At 44.3% G+C, this 22,264-nt stretch overlaps 1 protein-coding gene across 4 annotated transcripts; it reads right to left on the reverse strand.

The window, feature by feature from the left end:
- Window positions 1–597: 597 nt before the first annotated feature.
- Window positions 598–18,704, reverse strand: LOC121546291 (calumenin-A-like). Of its 4 annotated transcripts, none has more exons than XM_041857476.1 (7): window positions 18,622–18,704; window positions 17,531–17,752; window positions 4,214–4,395; window positions 3,825–3,991; window positions 3,640–3,700; window positions 1,084–1,283; window positions 598–953 (listed from the first exon to the last, which is right to left on the reverse strand). In XM_041857476.1, exons 2-7 carry the CDS (start codon window positions 17,749–17,751, stop codon window positions 849–851), a joined length of 936 nt encoding a protein of 311 aa, XP_041713410.1. In that variant the 5' UTR covers window position 17,752; window positions 18,622–18,704; the 3' UTR covers window positions 598–848. The 4 variants fall into 4 exon arrangements, with proteins under 4 accessions (XP_041713410.1, XP_041713407.1, XP_041713408.1 ...); XM_041857473.2 differs by having other exon boundaries at window positions 599–953; window positions 4,202–4,395; XM_041857474.2 differs by having other exon boundaries at window positions 599–953; window positions 4,202–4,395; window positions 18,630–18,662.
- Between the last annotated feature and the right edge of the window lie 3,560 nt (window positions 18,705–22,264).

The raw sequence follows: 22,264 nt of genomic DNA on the forward strand, positions 1-22,264 counted from the left end.
TGTGACTTTGGTCCCAGCTCTCTGCAGGTCATTCACTAGGTCCCCCGTGTGGTTCTGGGATTTTTGTTCACCGTTCTTGTGATCATTTTGACCCCACGGGGTGAGATCTTGCGTGGAGCCCCAGATCGAGGGAGATTATCAGTGGTCTTGTATGTCTTCCATTTCCTAATAATTGCTCCCACAGTTGATTTCTTCAAACCAAGCTGCTTACCTATTGCAGATTCAGTCTTCCCAGCCTGGTGCAGGTTTACAATTTTGTTTCTGGTGTCCTTTGACAGCTCTTTGTTCTTGGCCATAGTGGAGTTTGGAGTGTGACTGTTTGAGGTTGTGGACAGGTGTCTTTTATACTGATAACAGGTTGAAACAGGTGCCATTAATACAGGTAACGAGTGGAGGACAGAGGAGCCTCTTAAAGAAGTAGTTACAGGTCTGTGAGAGCCAGAAATCTTGCTTGTTTGTAGGTGACCAAATACTTATTTTCCACCATAATTTGCAAATAAAATCATAAAAAATCCTACAATGTGATTTTCTGGATTTTTTTTCCTCAATTTGTCTGTCATAGTTGACGTGTACCTATGATGAAAATTACAGGCCTCTCTCATATTTTTTAGTGGGAGAACTTGCACAATTGGTGGCTGACTAAATACTTTTTTCCCCCACTGTATGTAACAGAACAACAAAATGAAGTGTTGGGAAGTCAGTGGCTATAAACACACACAACTATTGTGTGCTATCCACCACAAACTAATTGGAGACAATGTAGTGTATGAATAGGTTTGGTACAAAATAAATTCTATCATTTATCAAATCAAGTTTAAAACGGTTTTATCTAGCTAGGACTAAATCATCTAAAACTCATCATGCCGTACTAGCGCCTCGCCAAAGTCAGTTGCTTGACTTCCTACAAACAGGTCGTACTTGTTCAGGATTTCTTCCTTGCTGAGCTTTCCATCCTGAAAGCAAAAACAAAAAGGATATTTAGTCACTTGAATGCTTCAACAGACAGACATTGTGAGTGAAAGAGAGAAAGGGAAAAGGGGAGAAAGATAGAATGAGAACCAATAGAGCGAGAGATTGTCTCACCTTGTTTGAGTCAGACTCGTAGACGAGGTGTTTGGCCTCGGCCTCTGCGTGGTCGTAGTCTGAAGGAAGGATCCAGTCCATAGTCTCCTCCCGATCCATCTTCCCGTCTTTGTTCTTGTCCCGGAACTCGGAGAACTGCTCACGCTCCGTCGCAACCCAGTCTGGCTCCTCCATCTCATCTTCATGGTTGTACATGTCACCTATGAAACGAAGGAGAGGGGGATGAAAGTGTGTCTGAGGAGGTAGAAACATCAATATTGTACATCTATTGAATGGGGACCACAGAATAAAGTGACTATACTGAGTATCCCAAACATTAGGAACACCTTCTGCAATGCTTCCCACAGTTGTGTCAAGTTGGCTGGATGTCCTTTGGGTGGTGGACCATCCTTGATACACACAGGAAACTGTTGAGCGTGAAAAACCCAGCAGCGTTCAAAGGCACATCAATCTTGTGTCTTGCCCATTCACCCTCTGAATGGCACACATACACAATCCATGTCTCAATTGTCTCAAGGCTTAAAAATCTTTCTTTAACCTGTTTCCTCCCCTTCATCTACACTGATTGAAGTGGATTTATCAAGTGACATCAATAAGGCCTAGTCACATTACCCTGCCTTCATGTACATATCTACCTCAATTACCTTGTACCTCTGCACATTGATCTGGTACTGGTACTGCCTGTATATAGCTCCATTCTTGTGTATTTTATTTTATTCCTTGTGTTTGTTTTTTATTTTTATTTTATTATAATTTTTAAAACTTTGCATCGTTGGGAAAGGTTCGTAAGCAAGCATATCACTGTAAAGTCTACACTAGTTGTATTCAGCACATGTGACAAATAACATTTGATTTAAGAAATCATAGCTTTCACCTGGATTCACCTGGTCAGTCTACAGTGGGGGAAAAAGGTATTTAGTCACCCACCAATTGTGCAAGTTCTCCCACTTAAAAAGATGAGAGAGGCCTGTAATTTTCATCATAGGTACACGTCAACTATGACAGACAAATTGAGAAGAAAAAAATCCAGAAAATCACATTGTATTGAATTTATTTGTAAATTATGGTGGAAAATAAGTATTTGGTCACCTACAAACAAGCAAGATTTCTGGCTCTCACAGACCTGTAAATTCTTCTTTAAGAGGCTCCTCTGTCCTCCACTCGTTACCTGTATTAATGGCACCTGTTTGAACTTGTTATCAGTATAAAAGACACCTGTCCACAACCTCAAACAGTCACACTCCAAACTCCACTATGGCCAAGACCAAAGAGCTGTCAAAGGACACCAGAAACAAAATTGTAGACCTGCACCAGGCTGGGAAGACTGAATCTGCAATAGGTAAGCAGCTTGGTTTGAAGAAATCAATTGTGGGAGCAATTATTAGGAAATGGAAGACATACAAGACCACTGATAATCTCCTCGATCTGGGGCTCCACGCAAGATCTCACCCCGTGGGGTCAAAATGATCACAAGAACGGTGAGCAAAATCCCAGAACCACACGGGGGACCTAGTGAATGACCTGCAGAGAGCTGGGACCAAAGTAACAAAGCCTACCATCAGTAACACACTACGCCGCCAGGGACTCAAATCCTGCAGTGAAAGACGTGTCTCCCTGCTTAGGCCAGTACATGTCCAGGCCCGTCTGAAGTTTGCTAGAGTGCATTTGGATGATCCAGAAGAGGATTGGGAGAATGTCATATGGTCAGATGAAACCAAAATAGAACTTTTTGGTAAAAACTCAACTCGTCGTGTTTGGAGGACAAAGAATGCTGAGTTGCATCCAAAGAACACCATACCTACTGTGAAGCATGGGGGTGGAAACATCATGCTTTGGGGCTGTTTTTCTGCAAAGAGACCAGGACGACTGATCCGTGTAAAGGAAAGAATGAATGGGGCCATGTATCGTGAGATTTTGAGTGAAAACCTCCTTCCATCAGCAAGGGCATTGAAGATGAAACGTGGCTGGGTCTTTCAGCATGACAATGATCCCAAATACACCGCCCGGGCAACGAAGGAGTGGCTTCGTAAGAAGCATTTCAAGGTCCTGGAGTGGCCTAGCCAGTCTCCAGATCTCAACCCCATAGAAAATCTTTGGAGGGAGTTGAAAGTCTGTGTTGCCCAGCGACAGCCCCAAAACGTCACTGCTCTAGAGGAGATCTGCATGGAGGAATGGGCCAAAATACCAGCAACAGTGTGTGAAAGCCTTGTGAAGACTTACAGAAAATGTTTGACCTGTGTCATTGCCAACAAAGGGTTTATAACAAAGTATTGAGAAACTTTTGTTATTGACCAAATACTTATTTTCCACCATAATTTGCAAATAAATTCATTAAAAATCCTACAATGTGCTTTTCTGGATTTTTTTCCCTCATTTTGTCTGTCATAGTTGACGTGTACCTATGATGAAAATTACAGGCCTCTCTCATCTTTTTAAGTGGGAGAACTTGCACAATTGGTGGCTGCCAACATACTTTTCCCCCCCAATGTATGTCACAGAAAGAGCAGGTGTTCATAATGTTTTGTATACTCAGAGTATGTTCACTTCAGTCCTTACCTATGTATTCATTCAGGTCAATGAAACCATCACCATTCTTATCAATGTCCTCCATGGTTTCCTGTGGGGTAAACAAGGAGAAAGAGGAGGATGGTTAGAGAGCCGACCGGTGAACACTGGTCCTGTGTTTCATTTTTTCCAAATACCTCTTAATCTAATGAACACAGAGTATGAAACACACATACCAGCACCACTATGTCCTTCATGTGGTCGTACTCCTCTGGGTGTAGGAAGGCGGTGAACTCCTCTTTGTTGGCGATCTGGTCTCCGTTCTGATCGGCCATTTTGAAACGCCTCTCGTCCCTCGCCATCATGTGCTGGTAGTTGTTACCATCATCTGGTTCCGGGTCATCTGTTGGGTCAAAGGGAAGCGGCTATGATCTCTAGTTAATCCCACGTGATACACCCTGACCTGAATTGATACGGTAAATCATCCAATCAGTGAAACTAATACTAAAGGCCCTGCAACTATCCAATCAATCATAACAAACACATTTATGTTTTGGACTAACTGCATTTCCCGGGCTCATGCTCATGCATGCTCACATCATGCCCTTCTTACCCAGATAGGTACCATAAGTTACGTTCCTGTATTCCTCCCAGGAGATCATGCCGTCATTGTTGACATCAAAGTCCTTCCATTGGCGGTCCACGTTCTCATAGATGTACTTCTTCTGAGCCTTCTTAATCCAAGCTTTCAGCTCCACCTCAGTGACAAAACCATCACTGTCACCATCAATCTTCTCTACAATCACACTGTCTCAGAAAGGGGAAGAGCAAGAGAGCGAGAAAGAGACTGTTAAAAAACAAAAAATTAAGTTCAGAGGTCAAACTATATTTACTATAATACCAATGTAATAACAGTCAACACCAAGATCTAGTACAGTCTACGTGAAAGTGACAGCCTATTCTTTTAATCTGATGATGGGAAAGGGGGAATTCTACCTCCTCTCCATTTACTGGCAAACAACTCTATACATTGATTAACTTTTACTGAAAAGAGGACATACTTCCTTGTATGAGTGACAGTTTGACATTGCAATGAGTACTTTTACATGTATATTACTCTGCCATGTTATCATACAGTTAACTTGTAGGTAGCGAACTACATGAACAGTCTCTGATTGGCCCCTCAACTTGGGCTGTGACAGTCTTGGAATTTGAGGTAACGGTAATTGTCAAGGCCAATGTACACGGTCACCGACATAACCGTTCAGGGGATAGGGGGTCAGAAAAGGGGAGGTCAAAACTCTGTTTGTACACTTGTTTACATGGATATGTTTCTTAATAAAAGCCTACTTGAAACAAGCCATTACACGTTGTTATTATCATGTCATTTCATTATTATTATTCAGGTTATTACTTATAAATATTAATCAACAAATTAAGAAACTAATTTTTCTGTCTCTTCTGCTACGAATCATTAGATCACTTATTTTGGTATTGCCCCTACAGTGAGGGAAAAAACTATTTGATCCCCTGCTGATTTTGTACGTTTGTCCACCGACAAAGACATGATCAGTCTATAATTTTAATGGTAGGTTTCTTTGAACAGTGAGAGACAGAATAACAACAACAAAATCCAGAAAAACACATGTCAAAAATGTTATAAATTGATTTGCATTTTAATGAGGGAAAAAAGTATTTGACCCCTCTGCAAAACATGACTCAGTACTTGGTGGCAAAACCCTTGTTGGCAATCACAGAGGTCAGACGTTTCTTGTAGTTGGCCACCAGGTTTGCACACATCTCAGGAGGGATTTTGTTCCACTCCTCTTTGCAGATCTTCTCCAAGTCATTAAGGTTTTGAGAATGACGTTTGGCAACTCGAACCTTCAGCTCCCTCCACAGATTTTCTATGGGATTAAGGTCTGGAGACTGGCTAGGCCACTCCAGGACCTTAATGTGCTTCTTCTTGAGACACTCCTTTGTTGCCTTGGCTGTGTGTTTTGGGTCATTGTCATGCTGGAATACCCATCCACGACCCATTTTCAATGCCCTGGCTGAGGGAAGGAGGTTCTCACCCAAGATTTGACGGTACATGGCCCCGTCCATCGTCCCTTTGATGCAGTGAAGTTGTCCTGTCCCCTTAGCAGAAAAACACCCCCAAAGCATAATGTTTCCACCTCCATGTTTGACAGTGGGGATGGTGTTCTTGGGGTCATAGGCAGCATTCCTCCTCCTCCAAACACGGCGAGTTGAGTTGATGCCAAAGAGCTCGATTTTGGTCTCATCTGACCACAACACTTTCACCCAGTTCTCCTCTGAATCATTCAGATGTTCATTGGCAAACTTCAGACGGCCCTGTATATGTGCTTTCTTGAGCAGGGGGACCTTGCGGGCGCTGCAGGATTTCAGTCCTTCACGGCGTAGTGTATTACCAATTGTTTTCTTGGTGACTATGGTCCCAGCTGCCTTAAGATCATTGACAAGATCCTCCCGTGTAGTTCTGGGCTGATTCCTCATGATCATTGCAACTCCATGAGGTGAGATCTTGCATGGAGCCCCAGGCCGAGGGAGATTGACAGTTATTTTGTGTTTCTTCCATTTGCGAATAATCGCACCAACTGTTGTCACCTTCTCACCAAGCTGCTTGGCGATGGTCTTGTAGCCCATTCCAGCCTTGTGTAGGTCTACAATCTTGTCCTTGACATCCTTGGAGAGCTCTTTGGTCTTGGCCATGGTGGAGAGTTTGGAATCTGATTGATTGCTTCTGTGGACAGGTGTCTTTTATACAGGTAACAAGTGGCAGGTAGCTTAGCGGGTAAGAGCGTTGTGCCAGTAACCGAAAGGTCGCTGGTTCTAATCCCCGAGCCGACTAGGTGAAAAATCTGTCAATGTGCCCTTAAGCAAGGCACTTAACCCTAATTGCTCCTGTAAATCGCTCTGGATAAGAGTGTCTGCTAAATGACTAAAATGTAAATGTAAACTGAGATTAGGAGCACTCCCTTTAAGAGTGTGCTCCTAATCTCAGCTCATTACCTGTATAAAAGACACCTGGGAGCCAGAAATCTTTCTGATTGAGAGGGGGTCAAATACTTATTTCCCTCATTAAAATGCAAATCAATTGATAACATTTTTGACATGCGTTTTTCTGGATTTTTTTGTTGTTATTCTGTCCCTCACTCTTCAAATAAACCTACCATTAAAATGACAGACTGATCATTTCTTTGTCAGTGGGCAAACGTACCAAATCAGCAGGAGATCAAATACTTTTCCCCTCACTGTATGTAGCTTGTTTCTTGTCACAGGTTCAGGAATAGCTGAAAAATCACAACATTTATCTAAAATGAACCCTACAAAAAGCACTGTTGGGAGATTTGGAAAGACATAGTCAAACAATCAACAACATAAAAATACATTTTGTAAAAATATTTATCTTTAATTTATAATCTGTAGATGCTATGCGATTAGAAAGGTTCAGAACTGACGTGAAACATCACAGCACAGTTGAAAAATATATGGCACATGGAAATCATAAGAGGGCGGTTTACGGAGATAGGTGGGATGGACTGAGAGTAGCTGAGGGGTGGATTTAAAATCTCATGTTCTATAATAGTTATGACTGAACACGATGTATAAGTACTATCTATCCAGATGTAATGTATATCAAATTACTTTATTCTTGCTATGTACCTACTGTGAGAAGAAAAAGTGCCATGTATATAAAATATGTGTGTAGAATGTACATGTAACAGCAAAAGGGCCCAAAAAAATAAAAAATAAAAAAACCTTAAGAAATGCCAGGTTGGAGAGGATCGGTCACATTTTTGTATTGACACAACATTAACGACGGAGACAAAATAAAGAGAAATGCCTACCTTGTCCTTGTCTGTTGGCTTTTCTGCATATACTATTTAGACGCACAAAACCATTCAAACTAACTCCCACTTTTCCCAAATTATTCGCATAACGTCACAAACTCTGCTGCGATCATTAGATGGCAGTGGCATTGACATATTTTCTTCAACGAGAAGATGCCGTAGTGAGAGAAATAATGTAGCCTAAGCGACTGAAACGAGGCCTTTTACTAGATTAAATCAAGACAGGAGCATTTGATTCTTATTAAAGAGATTGAGTCCAGACAGGCTACTTTAGGAAACCTTCTGAATGGACATTTAGGCCTATAGAGAGAATCAGCGAGCTCACACATGCACACCCCCATAAAAGTACCCATCAATCAAAACCACCATCAGACACAAGAGCAAATATTTATCCTTTCACTAAAACATAATAAAATATCTAGGCTTTCCTGCGAGTAGGCTATAAGATACACTACCGGTCAAATGTTTTAGAACACCTACTCATTCAAGGGTTTTTCTTTATTTTTGTATTCTTTATACATTGTAGAATAATAGTGAAGACATCAAAACTATGAAATAACACATATGGAATCATGTAGTAACCAAAAAAGTGTTAAACAAATCAAAAATATATATTATATTTGATATTCTTCATATGTTCCCACATATGCTGAGCACTTGTTGGCTGCTTTTCCTTCACTCTGCGGTCAAACTCATCCCAAACTATCTCAATTGGGTTGAGGTCAGGGGATTGTAGAGGCCAGGTCATCTGATGCAGCACTCCATCACTCTCCTTCTTGGTCAAATAGCCCTTACCCAGCCTGGAGGTGTGCCTTGAATTCTAAATAAATCACAGACACCGTCACCAGCAAAGCACCCCTACACCATCACACCTCTTCCATGCTTTACAGTGGGAAATACACATGCGGAGATAATCCGTTCACCCACACCGCGTCTCACAAAGACACAGCGGTTGGAACCAAAAATCTCAAATTTGGACTCCAGACCAAACACCAAATTTCCACCGGTCTAATGTCCATTGCTCGTGTTTCTTGGCCCAAGCCAGTCTCTTCTTCTTATTGGTGTAACGATCCCGGCAGTCTGAGTCGGGTCCTGTCTGTGTACTAGTCTTTCTGCTCGTGATCTCCAGTTTCCCGAGGGTTCTGGAACGCTCCCTGCCTGGTTGCCGGGCAACGTTGCTAGGCGGGAGCTCTCTTGATTTCCGCACCTGCATCCCATCAGCAATCTGCACACCTGGTCCTGATCATCACCCTTCTTAGGCTCTGGCCTAACATCCATTCCCTGCCGGATCGTTAGCCATGAACAGTATGTTTATCAGCGGATCTAGTCTTAGAGCTTAGAGCATTAGTTTTGTTGTTTTGCACCTTGTCTGCTTGTTGTATGCTTCCCTCCGTTTTGTTCTCCCTGCAGTCACTCGTCCGGAACCTTCACCCAACCTCTGCCTGATGGTCGGCGGCTGCCGAGCCATCATTGGACCAACTACTGCACCCTCAACAACTCATCCACGCCGCCCGCTCTGTTCCCTGGATTATTCAGCTGCACTCGTGGATCAGTTAAATAAACACTCACCTTTGACACCACTTACCTTGTCCTGGTCTGCTTCTGGGTTCTGGCTTAGTAAACCGTGACAGAACGATCCGGCCAGTAATGAACCCAGCGGACCTGGACTCTGTTCGCCATGCCATTACCCATCAGGAGAAGATGTTGGGCCATCATAGCACGGTACTACAGGAGATCGCGTTGTCAGTTCGGAACCTTTCTACCGGTCTGACGGAGGTCCAGAACCAGCGCAAGTTTCCGGTGGAGGATCCACTACCGGTTTCACCCATCTCGCCTGCCGCGTCTGGAGCTGTGCCCTTCCGTGAGCCCAAGGTTCCGACGCGGATAAATATGAGGGGGAGCTGGGAAGATGCCGTTCCTTCCTTATGCAGTGTGGATTAGTGTTCGATCTACAGCCCTACTCTTATGCCACAGACAAAGCTAGGATAGCCTTTGTGATTGAGTTGCTGCGTGGTCGAGCGCTGGAGTGGGCCTCAGCCGTTTGGGAACGACAGGATCCCTGCATGGCTTCATACCAGGGGTTCACGGCCGAGATGAGGAAGCTCTTCGACCATTCCGTCCGAGGGAGGGACGCAGCTAGGCGCCTGTTTTCGCTCGCCAAGGAACTGCGCAGCGTGGCCGACTTCGTGATCGAGTTCAAGACGTTGGCTGTGGAGAGTGGGTGGAATGAGGAGTCTCTGCAAGCGGCCTTTTACCAGGGTCTGTCGGAGCAGCTCAAGGATGAGTTGATCTCCTATCCGGAGCCTAGTGACCTGGACAGCTTGGTAGCCTTGTCTATTCGGGTGGATAATCGAGTCCGAGAGCCGAAGGAGGGAGAAGCAATGGGTCCCGTCCCAACCGATCAGCTTCTCAGGTGCCAGTCGGGTCGGGGATTGGACCAGAATACGTCGATCATCGTCCACCACACAGGATTAGTGGAGAGGTCCTGTCTCCCGATTCTGAACCCATGCAAGTGGGGCGGCACGGGTTAACCAAGGAGGAGCGCCAACCCAGACGTAGGACTAACTGTTGCCTCTACTGTGGTGGTTCGGGACATTACCTCGCCACTGGTTCCCGGCGGTCGTCAAACTGCGCGGCTCGCTAAAGTTGGGAGGACTTTTAGCGAGCCAGTTTCGACCTCTCAATACCTCTGTCAGACCCCGTTTCCCGGCTACCCTTATGAACAGGAATCAGAGCTTAGCGATTAACGCTTTTATCGATTCAGGTGCCGATGGAAGCTTTCTTGATGCCGAGTTGGTGGAACAGCTGGGGCTTTCCAAGGAGCAATTGCCGGAAGCCATTGAAGCTACCACTCTGGACGGCAGTAGTCTGGCACGTATCACGATGAGGACTGAACCGGTTAAGATGCTGTTGTCGGGGAATCATTCTGAGATGATTTCATTCTTCATTCTGCCGTCTTCCCATGTTCCTCTGGTCCTTGGATACCCCTGGCTGAAGGAACACAATCCCACGTTCGATTGGGTGACGGGCAAGGTAACGAGTTGGAGCCTTGATTGTCATGCTAACTGTCTCAAGACTGCCTGTCCCCATTCGGTTCCCAGTCAGGTGATTGAGGCTAAACCCCCAGATTTGTCCCTGGTTCCCGAGACATATCACGATTTGGGGGAAGTGTTCAGTAAGCAGAAGGCTCTGTCACTCCCTCCCCACCGACCATATGATTGTGCCATCAACCTGTTCCCTGGAGCTGTCTACCCTAAGGGAAGGTTATACAGTATCTCCCGACCTGAACGTGAGGCTTTGGAGACCTACATCAAGGAGTCCCTAGCTGCTGGTCTCGTTCGTCCTCGTCATCACCCCTGGGGGGCAGGATTCTTCTTTGTGGGTAAGAAGGATGGCTCTCTTCGACCGTGTATTGATTATCGGGGGGTTGAATGACATCACGGTCAAGAACAAGTATCCCCTGCCCTTGATGAGTTCTGCCTTCGACTCCTTACAGGGTGCTACGGTGTTCACCAAGCTAGACCTACGCAATGCGTATCACATGGTCCGGATCAGAGAGGGGGGACGAGTGGTTGACGGGTTTCAATACACCGATGGGCCACTTCGAGTATCAGGTGATGCCGTTTGGACTGACCAATGCTCCAGCGGTATTCCAGAGTATGGTGAACGACGTCCTGAGAGATATGATCGGTCTCTTTGTGTTTGTTTACCTGGATGACATTCTGATCTTCTGAAGGAACCTTCCGACCACGTCCAGCATGTCCGGCAGGTTCTGCAGCGATTGTTGGAGAATCGCCTGTTCGTGAAGGCCGAGAAGTGCGAAGTTTCACGCCCACACGACATCCTTTCTCGGGTACATCATCTCCAGGGGAGAGATTAGGATGGACCAGGAGAAGGTTAGAGCGGTTCTGGAATGGGCCCAGCCCGGGACGAGATTGCAGCTCCAGAGATTTTTGGGGTTTGCGAATTTCTACCGCAGATTCATCCGGGATTACAGCCGTGTGGCCGCTCCGTTAACTGCCTTGACTTCCAGTATCAGGACCTTCAAGTGGAATCCGGAGGCGGATCGGCGTTTCTGGATTTGAAGAGGCGATTCACCAACGCACCGATTCTCTCTCAACCGGACACGGCCCGTCAGTTCGTCGTTGAAGTGGACGCGTCTGATGTGGGAGTTGGCGCCATCCTGTCGCAGCGATGCTCCACGGACAGTAAACTCCATCCCTGCGCCTACTACTCTCGTCGCCTTTCGCCTGCGGAGAGGAATTACGATGTGGGTAACCGGGAGCTTCTCGCGGTGAAACTTGCCTTGGAGGAGTGGCGCCACTGGTTGGAGGGGGCGGAGCAACCGTTTATTGTCTGGACTGACCACAAGAATCTTGCTTACGTGCAATCGGCTAGACGTCTCAACTCCCGTCAGGCCAGGTGGGCGTTGTTTTTCGGACGATTCAAGTTTTCCCTGACGTTCCGACCTGGATCTAAGAACGGCAAGGCGGACGCCTTGTCCCGGATGTTCTCCAAGACGGAAGAGAGTGGGTCCAAGACCGAGACAATTCTCCCCGGAACTGCGTCGTGGGAGCAGTTATGTGGAAGATTGAGGAGGAGGTGATGGCGGCCCTTCGGACGCAGCCCGTCCCGGTAACGGTCCAACCGGTCGGTTGTTTGTGCCTGAGTCGGTTCGTCCTGCTGTCCTCAAATGGTCCCACGCCAGCAAGATGGCTTGTCACCCTGGCGTGGCTCGGACGATGGCGTTTCTTCGCAGACGTTTTTGGTGGCCTGCCATGGCCGAGGATACTCGGGGTTTTGTTGCTGCCTGTCCAGTGTGTGCGCAGAATAAGAGTACCAATCGGCCCAGCTCTGGACTATTTCACCCCCAATCTAATGGTCAGGCGGAGAGAGCCAACCAGAAGATGGAATCCACGCTACGCTGCCTGGTCTCTTCCAACCCCACCTCCTGGGTCGCTCAGTTGCCTTGGGTTGAGTATGCCCACAATACTCTCCCTACATCTGCCACTGGGATGTCTCCCTTCCAGTGCCTGTATGGCTACCAACCTCCCTTGTTCCCTTCTCAGGAGAAGGAGCTCTCAGTGCCTTCTGTTCAGGCCCATATTCGTCGTTGCCACCGGACCTGGCATCGGGCCAGAAAGGCACTCCTTAGAGTTTCGGACCGGTATCAGCTCCAGGCGAATCGTCGCCGGATCCCCGCTCCCACCTATACCATCGGAGATAGGGTCTGGTTGGCCACACGGGATCTTCCTCTACGGACTGAGTCTAGGAAGTTGTTACCGAAGTTCATTGGTCCGTTTGTGGTGGAGAAGGTGATCAATCCGGTGGCAGTTCGACTCAAACTACCGAGGACGCTCAGAGTCCATCCCACCTTTCATGTCTCCTGCCTCAAGCCTGTTTTCCTCAGTCCTCTGTTGCCTCCTCCGCCTCCTCCTCCTCCTCCTCGGATGATCGGAGGTGGTCCTGCCTACACGGTGCGACGCATCATGGATTCCAGACGGCGGGGCCGGGGTTTCCAGTATCTCGTGGACTGGGAGGGGTATGGTCCTGAAGAGAGGAGTTGGATTCCGCGGCGACAGATCCTAGATGCTGACCTCATTCGTGACTTCTACCGCCTCCATCCTGGCGCTCCGGGAGTCCGCCCGGTGGCGTTCGTCGGAGGGGGTACTGTAACGATCCCGGCAGTCTGAGTCGGGTCCTGTCTGTGTACTAGTCTTTCTGCTCGTGATCTCCAGTTTCCCGAGGGTTCTGGAACGCTCCCTGCCTGGTTGCCGGGCAACGTTGCTAGGCGGGAGCTCTCTTGATTTCCGCACCTGCATCCCATCAGCAATCTGCACACCTGGTCCTGATCATCACCCTTCTTAGGCTCTGGCCTAACATCCATTCCCTGCCGGATCGTTAGCCATGAACAGTATGTTTATCAGCGGATCTAGTCTTAGAGCTTAGAGCATTAGTTTTGTTGTTTTGCACCTTGTCTGCTTGTTGTATGCTTCCCTCCGTTTTGTTCTCCCTGCAGTCACTCGTCCGGAACCTTCACCCAACCTCTGCCTGATGGTCGGCGGCTGCCGAGCCATCATTGGACCAACTACTGCACCCTCAACAACTCATCCACGCCGCCCGCTCTGTTCCCTGGATTATTCAGCTGCACTCGTGGATCAGTTAAATAAACACTCACCTTTGACACCACTTACCTTGTCCTGGTCTGCTTCTGGGTTCTGGCTTAGTAAATCGTGACAATTGGTGTCCTTTAGTAGTGGTTTCTTTGCAGCAATTCGACCATGAAGGCCTGATTCACGCAGTCTCCTCTGAACAGTTGATGTTGAGATGTGTCTGTTACTTGAACTCTGTGAAGCATTTATTTGGGCTGCAATTTCTGAGGCTGATAACTTTAATGAACTTATCCTCTGCTGCAGAGGTAACTCTGGGTCTGCCATTCCTGTGGCGGTCCTCATAAGAGCCAGTTTCATCATAGTGCTTGATGGTTTTTGCGACTGCACTTGAAGAAACTTTCAAAGTTCTTGAAATGTTCCGGATTGACTGACCATCATGTCTTAAAGTAATGATGGACTGTCGTTTCTCTTTGCTTATTTGAGCTGTTCTTGCCATGGTATGGACTTGGTCTTTTACCAAATAGGGTTATCTTCTGTATTCCACCCCTATCTTGTCACAACACAACTGATTGGCTCAAACGCATTAAGAAGGAAATCAATTCCACAAATTAACTTTTAAGAAGGCACACCTGTTAATTGAAATGCATTCCAGGTGACTACCTCATGAAGCTGGTTGAGAGAATGCCAAGAGTGTGCAAAGCTGTCATTAAGGCAAAGGGTGGCTATTTGAAGAATCTCAAATATAAAATAAATGTTGATTTGTTTAACACTTTTTTGGTTACTACATGATTCCATATGTGGTATGTCATAGTTTTGATGTCTTCACTATTATTGTACAATGTAGAAAATAGTAAAAATAAAGAAAAACCCTTGAATGAGTAGGTGTTCTAAAACTTTTGACCGGTAGTGTAATTAATTGACAATGAAAGTATGAAGGGGACATACAGTGGGGGAAAAAAGTATTTAGTCAGCCACCAATTGTGCAAGTTCTCCCACTTAAAAAGATGAGAGAGGCCTGTAATTTTCATCATAGGTACACGTCAACTATGACAGACAAAATGAGAAAAAAAAATCCAGAAAATCACATTGTAGGATTTTTTATGAATTTATTTGCAAAATATGGTGGAAAATAAGTATTTGGTCAATAACAAAAGTTTCTCAATACTTTGTTATATACCCTTTGTTGGCAATGACACAGGTCAAACGTTTTCTGTAAGTCTTCACAAGGTTTTCACACACTGTTGCTGGTATTTTGGCCCATTAATCCATGCAGATCTCCTCTAGAGCAGTGATGTTTTGGGGCTGTCGCTGGGCAACACGGACTTTCAACTCCCTCCAAAGATTTTCTATGGGGTTGAGATCTGGAGACTGGCTAGGCCACTCCAGGACCTTGAAATGATTCTTACGAAGCCACTCCTTCGTTGCCCGGGCGGTGTGTTTGGGATCATTGTCATGCTGAAAGACCCAGCCACGTTTCATCTTCAATGCCTTTGCTGATGGAAGGAGGTTTTCACTCAAAATCTCACGATACATGGCCCCATTCATTCTTTGCTTTACACGGATCAGTCGTCCTGGTCCCTTTGCAGAAAAACAGCCCCAAAGCATGATGTTTCCACCCCCATGCTTCACAGTAGGTATGGTGTTCTTTGGATGCAACTCAGCATTCTTTGTCCTCCAAACACGACGAGTTGAGTTTTTACCAAAAAGTTCTATTTTGGTTTCATCTGACCATATGACATTCTCCCAATCCTCTTCTGGATCATCCAAATGCACTCTAGCAAACTTCAGACGGGCCTGGACATGTACTGGCTTAAGCAGGGGGACACGTCTTGCACTGCAGGATTTGAGTCCCTGGCGGCGTAGTGTGTTACTGATGGTAGGCTTTGTTACTTTGGTCCCAGCTCTCAGCAGGTCATTCACTAGGTCCCCCCGTGTGGTTTTGGGATTTTTGCTCACCGTTCTTGTGATCATTTTGACCCCACAGGGTGAGATCTTGCGTGGAGCCCCAGATCAAGGAGATTATCAGTGATCTTGTATGTCTTCCATTTCCTAATAATTGCTCCCACAGTTGATTCCTTCAAACCAAGCTGCTTACCTATTGCAGATTCAGTCTTCCCAGCCTGGTGCAGGTCTACAATTTTGTTTCTGGTGTCCTTTGACAGCTCTTTGGTCTTGGCCATAGTGGAGTTTGGAGTGTGACTGTTTGAGGTTGTGGACAGGTGTCTTTTATACTGATAACAAGTTCAAACAGGTGCCATTAATACAGGTAACGAGTGGAGGACAGAGGAGCCTCTTAAAGAAGAAGTTACAGGTCTGTGAGAGCCAGAAATCTTGCTTGTTTGTAGGTGACCAAATACTTATTTTCCACCATAATTTGCAAATAAATTCATTAAAAAATCCTACAATGTGATTTTCTGGATTTTTTTCTCAATTTGTCTGTCATAGTTGACGTGTACCTATGATGAAAATTACAGGCCTCTCTCATCTTTTTAAGTGGGAGAACTTGCACAATTGGTGGCTGACTAAATACTTTTTTTCCCCACTGTACATGTTATAGAATGAAGATGAAATTGACCATCATTAAAATAGAAACAAATACACGCAACATGTCCATAGCCTATTGATCAGCGACGTTGATTATCGAGGGGGAGAGTGTTGGAAAGATTTTTCAAATACTGTGAGGAACTATTATAATGGACTTCGTTGACTTACTGTGTGAGGTGAAGAAAATAAATAATAATAATAATATGCCATTTAGCAGACGCTTTTATCCAAAGCGACTTACAGTCGTGCGTGCATACATTTTTGTGTATTGGTGGTCCCGGGGATCGAACCCACTACCTTGGCGTTACAAGCGCCGTGCTCTACCAGCTGAGCTACAGAGGACCAGCTGGGCACTTTCCTACTTTAGACATTCGCGAGAAGCAGGCCAGGTACTTCTATGCGTGTTAAGGCGCACGCTCTCTGTCAACATTAATAGGTCAGAGAAACCAGACACATGCTCATTGCTCACATGGAGCGCGTAAATGATGGTATGAAATAAACCAAAACTTGTTTCTCACAAGTGTAGCAGGTTATGAACTGTGTAAACAATGTTGAATGAGAATGAAAACGGTAAATTACTATAATTAATACATGCATTAACAGAAATTAATGTAACAAGATGACAGAAATTAAAGGTAAATTGCCTGTTTTACAAACGGTAGCCTACCACATGGGCATTGCGGGCCTAGGCTACTATTCTACTTTGCGGGATAGGAGGACGGCAATTTTTTTGGTCTCGTTTAGGGCAGCATATCGGCCAGAACCGGGCCTGATCAGCGTTGATTAGTCTATAACTTAGGAAAAGATTCTGTATCAAATTATACCATGCCAGGTTGGAAAGGCTTGGCGAATTGTCCATTTCACACAACATTAGCGCATTATAGGCCTCAGAGACAGAACAACCTTGTTGTAATTAATGAATAGTCAGAAACATCCAAACTTTTTAAAAAGAAGACTGATTTATTATTTACTAGCAAGCAATGAAAACGTGCATTGTGTAAAAGAAAGTCCACACATCAAACAAAAAAAATTCTGAAGTGCCATAGCCTATAGCACTCTACATCCCGCTCATCAAGCAATTAGCTGCCCAAGCATCAAAGGAAAGTTGTAAAGAGGAGGAGATGTAGAAAGTTAACAAAACATTTGCTTATAATCATTAGTAAACACTCCCGCTATTAGGTAAGGTTTATCTACATGAAAATAATGTTAATACAATTTTTTTAAATCCTAAAATGAATGTTTAAACGGTTTTATTTTCATGATGCTCTTCATCCATAATCGTCAGCTACACGGTCATTCAATTACCGTCACACCCCTACCCTCAACTTGATACTATTGATACACAGCCGAGGAAAGGTGGCCACATTGGACTATTGAGACGCAGCCGGGCAGAGACCTGAGCCTACTCACCCTAGCCTGCGCTTGCTCTCCTCTGGGCTGAGGTCGTCAAAAGACTTGGCCTCCTTTTGTCCCAGGAAGGCATCGTGGTCGTAGTCGAAGCCCTGAGCATCGTCGTGCTCGCGGCTGCTGAGAGATGCATCGTGGTGAATGCGTTCCTTTTTCTCGGTGGGTTTACTGGTGGCATAGACCACGCAGAGGGCAAAGCACATGAGCAACGGCCTGATTTCCATCCTATGAGAGAGAGAGAGAGAGAGAGAGAGAGAGAGAGAGAGAGAGAGAGAGAGAGAGCTATTAAAGACACCTCCTCCAGAGTGTTAACATCAAAGCCTGTGAATAGCTCACAGGCAGCATCTGCCTTTGCTGCTCATTAGGGCTGTTCCAAGTCTTACAGAATGTAAACATTTCTAGCTTTGCTTCATTGACGAGCTCTTTGACATTAAGGTGTTACAGGACTTGTTTCACATGTTCAACTGTTGGTTGTTTATTAAACTGCTGCTGCTGGCAGCATGTCAGCATAGACTTGTGATAGGACATTTAAAACAGAAGAAAATAGATAGTCCTGTAGACAGGATAGGACAGATGAGTCAAGCAGGAAAGCCAAATACATGTCTGCATGGCAGTGCATTCATGCTGTCATGATGTGGCATTTGTAACATTGAGGTTTTTAAATAGTTAACAGTACTTGAACACAGATCAGTGGAACGCAATAGCAAAATTGCACACTATAACGGTGTGTGGAAAGAATGTAGCGTTTGGCTGTCTGAACACAAATAAAGGCACAGATTGTTAACTTACAATGTATCATCATATACACCATTCACACACGGACAACACTGTCCATGTAAAATGTCACATTTAGCTACATTACCAAATGTGGAACAATAAAACAGAAATCAGTTGTTGACAGTAACGTAAGACATTTTGTCTTCAGTCTCTTCATCATAACAATATCCCCTGCTAGCCGCTAGCTCTCTTGTAAAACTATTGGAATGCGCCTGAATTGCATTTCCTACCATTTAGGGTTAGCTGATCATACAAAGTAACACAATCAACGCATCAATGTTAGCTTGTAAGAGAAGTAATAGCATTGTATTACCTACCTATCTAACTGGCTGATGATTCCAGACACAATATGTACAGTATGTCTATTTCACAAGCCAACAGCTTAATGAACACACCCTAGCATCAACCCTTTCCTTCTAAAAGGAGATCCAATGAGATTACAGATTGAGCCTTCGCGAGCTTTGATTGGTCAACTTCAGCAAAAAGGCACGTTTGGCTGATGACCTTATGTTCCATAATAAAACGTTTATTCATTGCATTCACGTTTGATTGGCTTACATTAAAAGTTTGTAGTGTTTGAACCAATCGTGTTTTAGAGTATGTGTTTACATTGGGTAAAATCTTCGCTGTGGTCCCTTTGCCCGAAACCGCATCATGGGCACCTGATTGGCTACTGATTGCCACGTCTCCAAATTTGAGTAAATCTTTCTAGAACTGTCATCATCCACTGAAGTTTACATTTAAATGTTTTGCAGTTGCTGGTGAACATTGGATAAGATAGAAATACGTATAAAGTAAAACAATTATTCTCTCCATACTGTGTTTCAGTCTATCTATTAGTCATATGTCTTGAGTGGACCTGACAACTTTAACTAGCTGTCTTCAGTGTCTTTGACAAGACCTAAATGTATGCAGCTGATCAATTATTACATTTATGGGGAGATGGGTATGGTAGAGAATTTACAGTATAATACATCTTGTTTAACATTTGGGTTTGAACTTTTGTGCGATTAGACTTCACCCTAACATAAATTGTTATTCCCCCCTCCCCCTCCCATTGAACTGTCAATGGAGGTAGGCTAAACTCACTTTGCATGTGCAACATTGACTGAGAAATCTAATAAAAGTGTATTGGTCGAGTACACAGTTTAGCAGATGTTATAGCAGGTGCAGCGAAATGCTTGTTACTAGCTCATAACATAACAAATACAACATAACAAATAAAATAAAATAAATATATTGAAATGTAGGAACAAATCCAATTAACCCAAATAGCACTGTAACAGTAATCCAAATGCAATATACAGTTGAAGTCGGAAGTTTACAAACACCTTAGCCAAATACATTTAAACTCAGTTTTTCACAATTCCTGACATTTAATCCTAGTAAAAATTCCCTGTTTTAGGTCAGTTAGGATCACCACTTTATTTTAAGAATGTGAAATGTCAGAATAATAGTAGAGAGAATGATTTATTTCAGCTTTTATTTCTTTCATCACATTCCCAGTGGGTCAGAAGTTTACATACACTCAATTAGTATTTGGTAGCATTGCCTTTAAATTATTTAACTTGGGTCAATTGTTTCATGTAGCCTTCCACAAGCTTCCCACAATAAATTGGGTGCATTTTGGCCCATTCCTCCTGACAGAGCTGGTGTAACTGAGTCAGGTTTGTAGGCCTCCTTGCTCGCACACGCTTTTTCAGTTCTGCCCACAAATTTTCTATAGGATTGAGGTCAGGGCTTTGTGATGGCCACTGCAATACCTTGACTTTGTTGTCCTTAAGCCACACAATGATGCTGCCACCCCCGTGCTTCACGGTTGGGATGGTGTTCTTCGGCTTGCAAGCATTCCCCTTTTTCCTCCAAACATAACGATGGTCATTATGGCCAAACAGTTCTATTTTTGTTTCATCAGACCAGAGGACATTTCTCCAAAAAGTACGATCTTTGTCCCCATGTGCAGTTGCAAACTGTAGTCTGGCTTTTTTATGGCGGTTTTGGAGCAGTGGCTTCTTCCTTGCGGAGCGGCCTTTCAGGTTATGTCGATATAGGACTCATTTTACTGTGGATATAGATACTTTTGTACCCGTTTCCTCCAGCATCTTCACAAGGTCCTTTGCTGTTGTTCTGGGATTGATTTGCACTTTTCGCACCAATGTACGTTCATCTCTAGGAGACAGAACGCGTCTCCTTCCTGAGCGGTATGACGGCTGCGTGGTCCCATGGTGTTTATACTTGCTTACTATTGTTTGTAGAGATGAACGTGGTACCTTCAGGCGTTTGTAAATTGCTCCCAAGGATGAAGCAGACTTGTAGAGGTCTACACATTTTTTTCTGAGGTCTTGGCTGATTTATTTTGATTTTCCCATGATGTCAAGCAAAGAGGCACTGAGTTTGAAGGCAGGCCTTGAAATACATCCACAGATACACCTCCAATTGACTCAAATGATGTCAATTAGCCTATCGGAAGCTTCTAAAGCCATGACATCATTTTCTGGAATTTTCCAAGCTGTTTAAAGGCACAGTCAACTTAGTGTATGTAAACTTCTGACCCACTGGAATTCTGATACAGTGAATTATAAGTGAAATAATCTGTCTGTAAACAATTGTTGGAAATACTTGTGTCAAGCACAAAGTAGATGTCCTAACCGACTTGCCAAAACTATTGTTTGGTAACAAGAAATTTGTGGAATGGTTGAAAAACAAGTTTTAATTACTCCAACATAAGTGTATGTAAACTTCCGACTTCAACTGTATACTATATACACCGGATAAATGTACACATGCTATACTAAGAATTATACAGTATGTACATCAGTAGATATATTAGGGTGAGCTATGTCAGGAATCATTATGTAAATAAATATGCGGTGTGTATAAACGGTGTAACTAAAATGCAATATCCAGTAGTAGACATAATAGAATGAGCTATGACGTGAATACAGTATTTAAATACACAGTACAAAACCCCCATGTCAAAAAAACAAAACCGAGTCCGGAATATAAATATATATGTATGTGAATGGTGTGTACACTGAGTATACCAAACATTAGGAACACCTTCCTAATATTGAGTTGCACCAGCCCCCCTTTTGGCCTCAGAACAGCTTCAATTCGTTGGGGCATGGACTCTACAAGGTATCGAAAACATTCCACAGGGATGCTGGCTCATGTTGACTCCAATGCTTCCCACAGTTGTGTCAAGTTGGCTGGATGTCCTTTGGGTGGTGGACCATTCTTTATACAAGCGGGAAACTGTTCTTGACACTAACCGTGCGCCTGGCACCTACTACACTGAACAAAAATATAAACGCAACATGTCAAGTGTTGGTCCCATGTTTCATGAGCTGAAATAAAAGATTCCCGAAATGTTCCATACACACAAAAAGCTTATTTCTCTCAAATTTTGTGCACAAAATTGTTTACATCCCTGTTGTTTTTTTTTGTTTGTTTGTTTTTTTTGTCATTTAGCATACACTCTTATCCAGAGTGACTTACAGTTAGTGAGTGCATACATTGTTATTACAATTTGTGTATATATATATATATATATATATATATATATATATATATTTTTTTTTATGTGCAGTTTTGTGACACAACACAATGCCACAGATGTCTCAAGTTTTGAGGGAGCTTGCAATTGGTATGCTGACTGCAGGAATGTTCACCAGGGCTTTTGCCAGATAATTAAATGTTCAGTTCTCTACCATAACGTCGTTTTAGGGAATTTGGTAGTTGGTCCAACCGGCCTCACAACTGCAGACCACGGCACCATGTAGGGCGGCAGGTAGCTTAGTGGTTAAGAGCGTTGTGCCAGTAACCGAAAGGTCGCTGGTTCTAATCCCCGAGCCAACTAAGTGAAAAGTCTGTCGATGTGCCCTTGAGCAAGGCACTTAACCCTAATTGCTCCTGTAAGTCGCTCTGGATAAGAGTGTCTGCTAAATGACAAAAAATAAA

Source organism: Coregonus clupeaformis, unplaced genomic scaffold, assembly GCF_020615455.1.
Source record: "Coregonus clupeaformis isolate EN_2021a unplaced genomic scaffold, ASM2061545v1 scaf0013, whole genome shotgun sequence".
In the NCBI taxonomy this organism is placed as follows: Eukaryota; Metazoa; Chordata; class Actinopteri; order Salmoniformes; family Salmonidae; genus Coregonus; species Coregonus clupeaformis.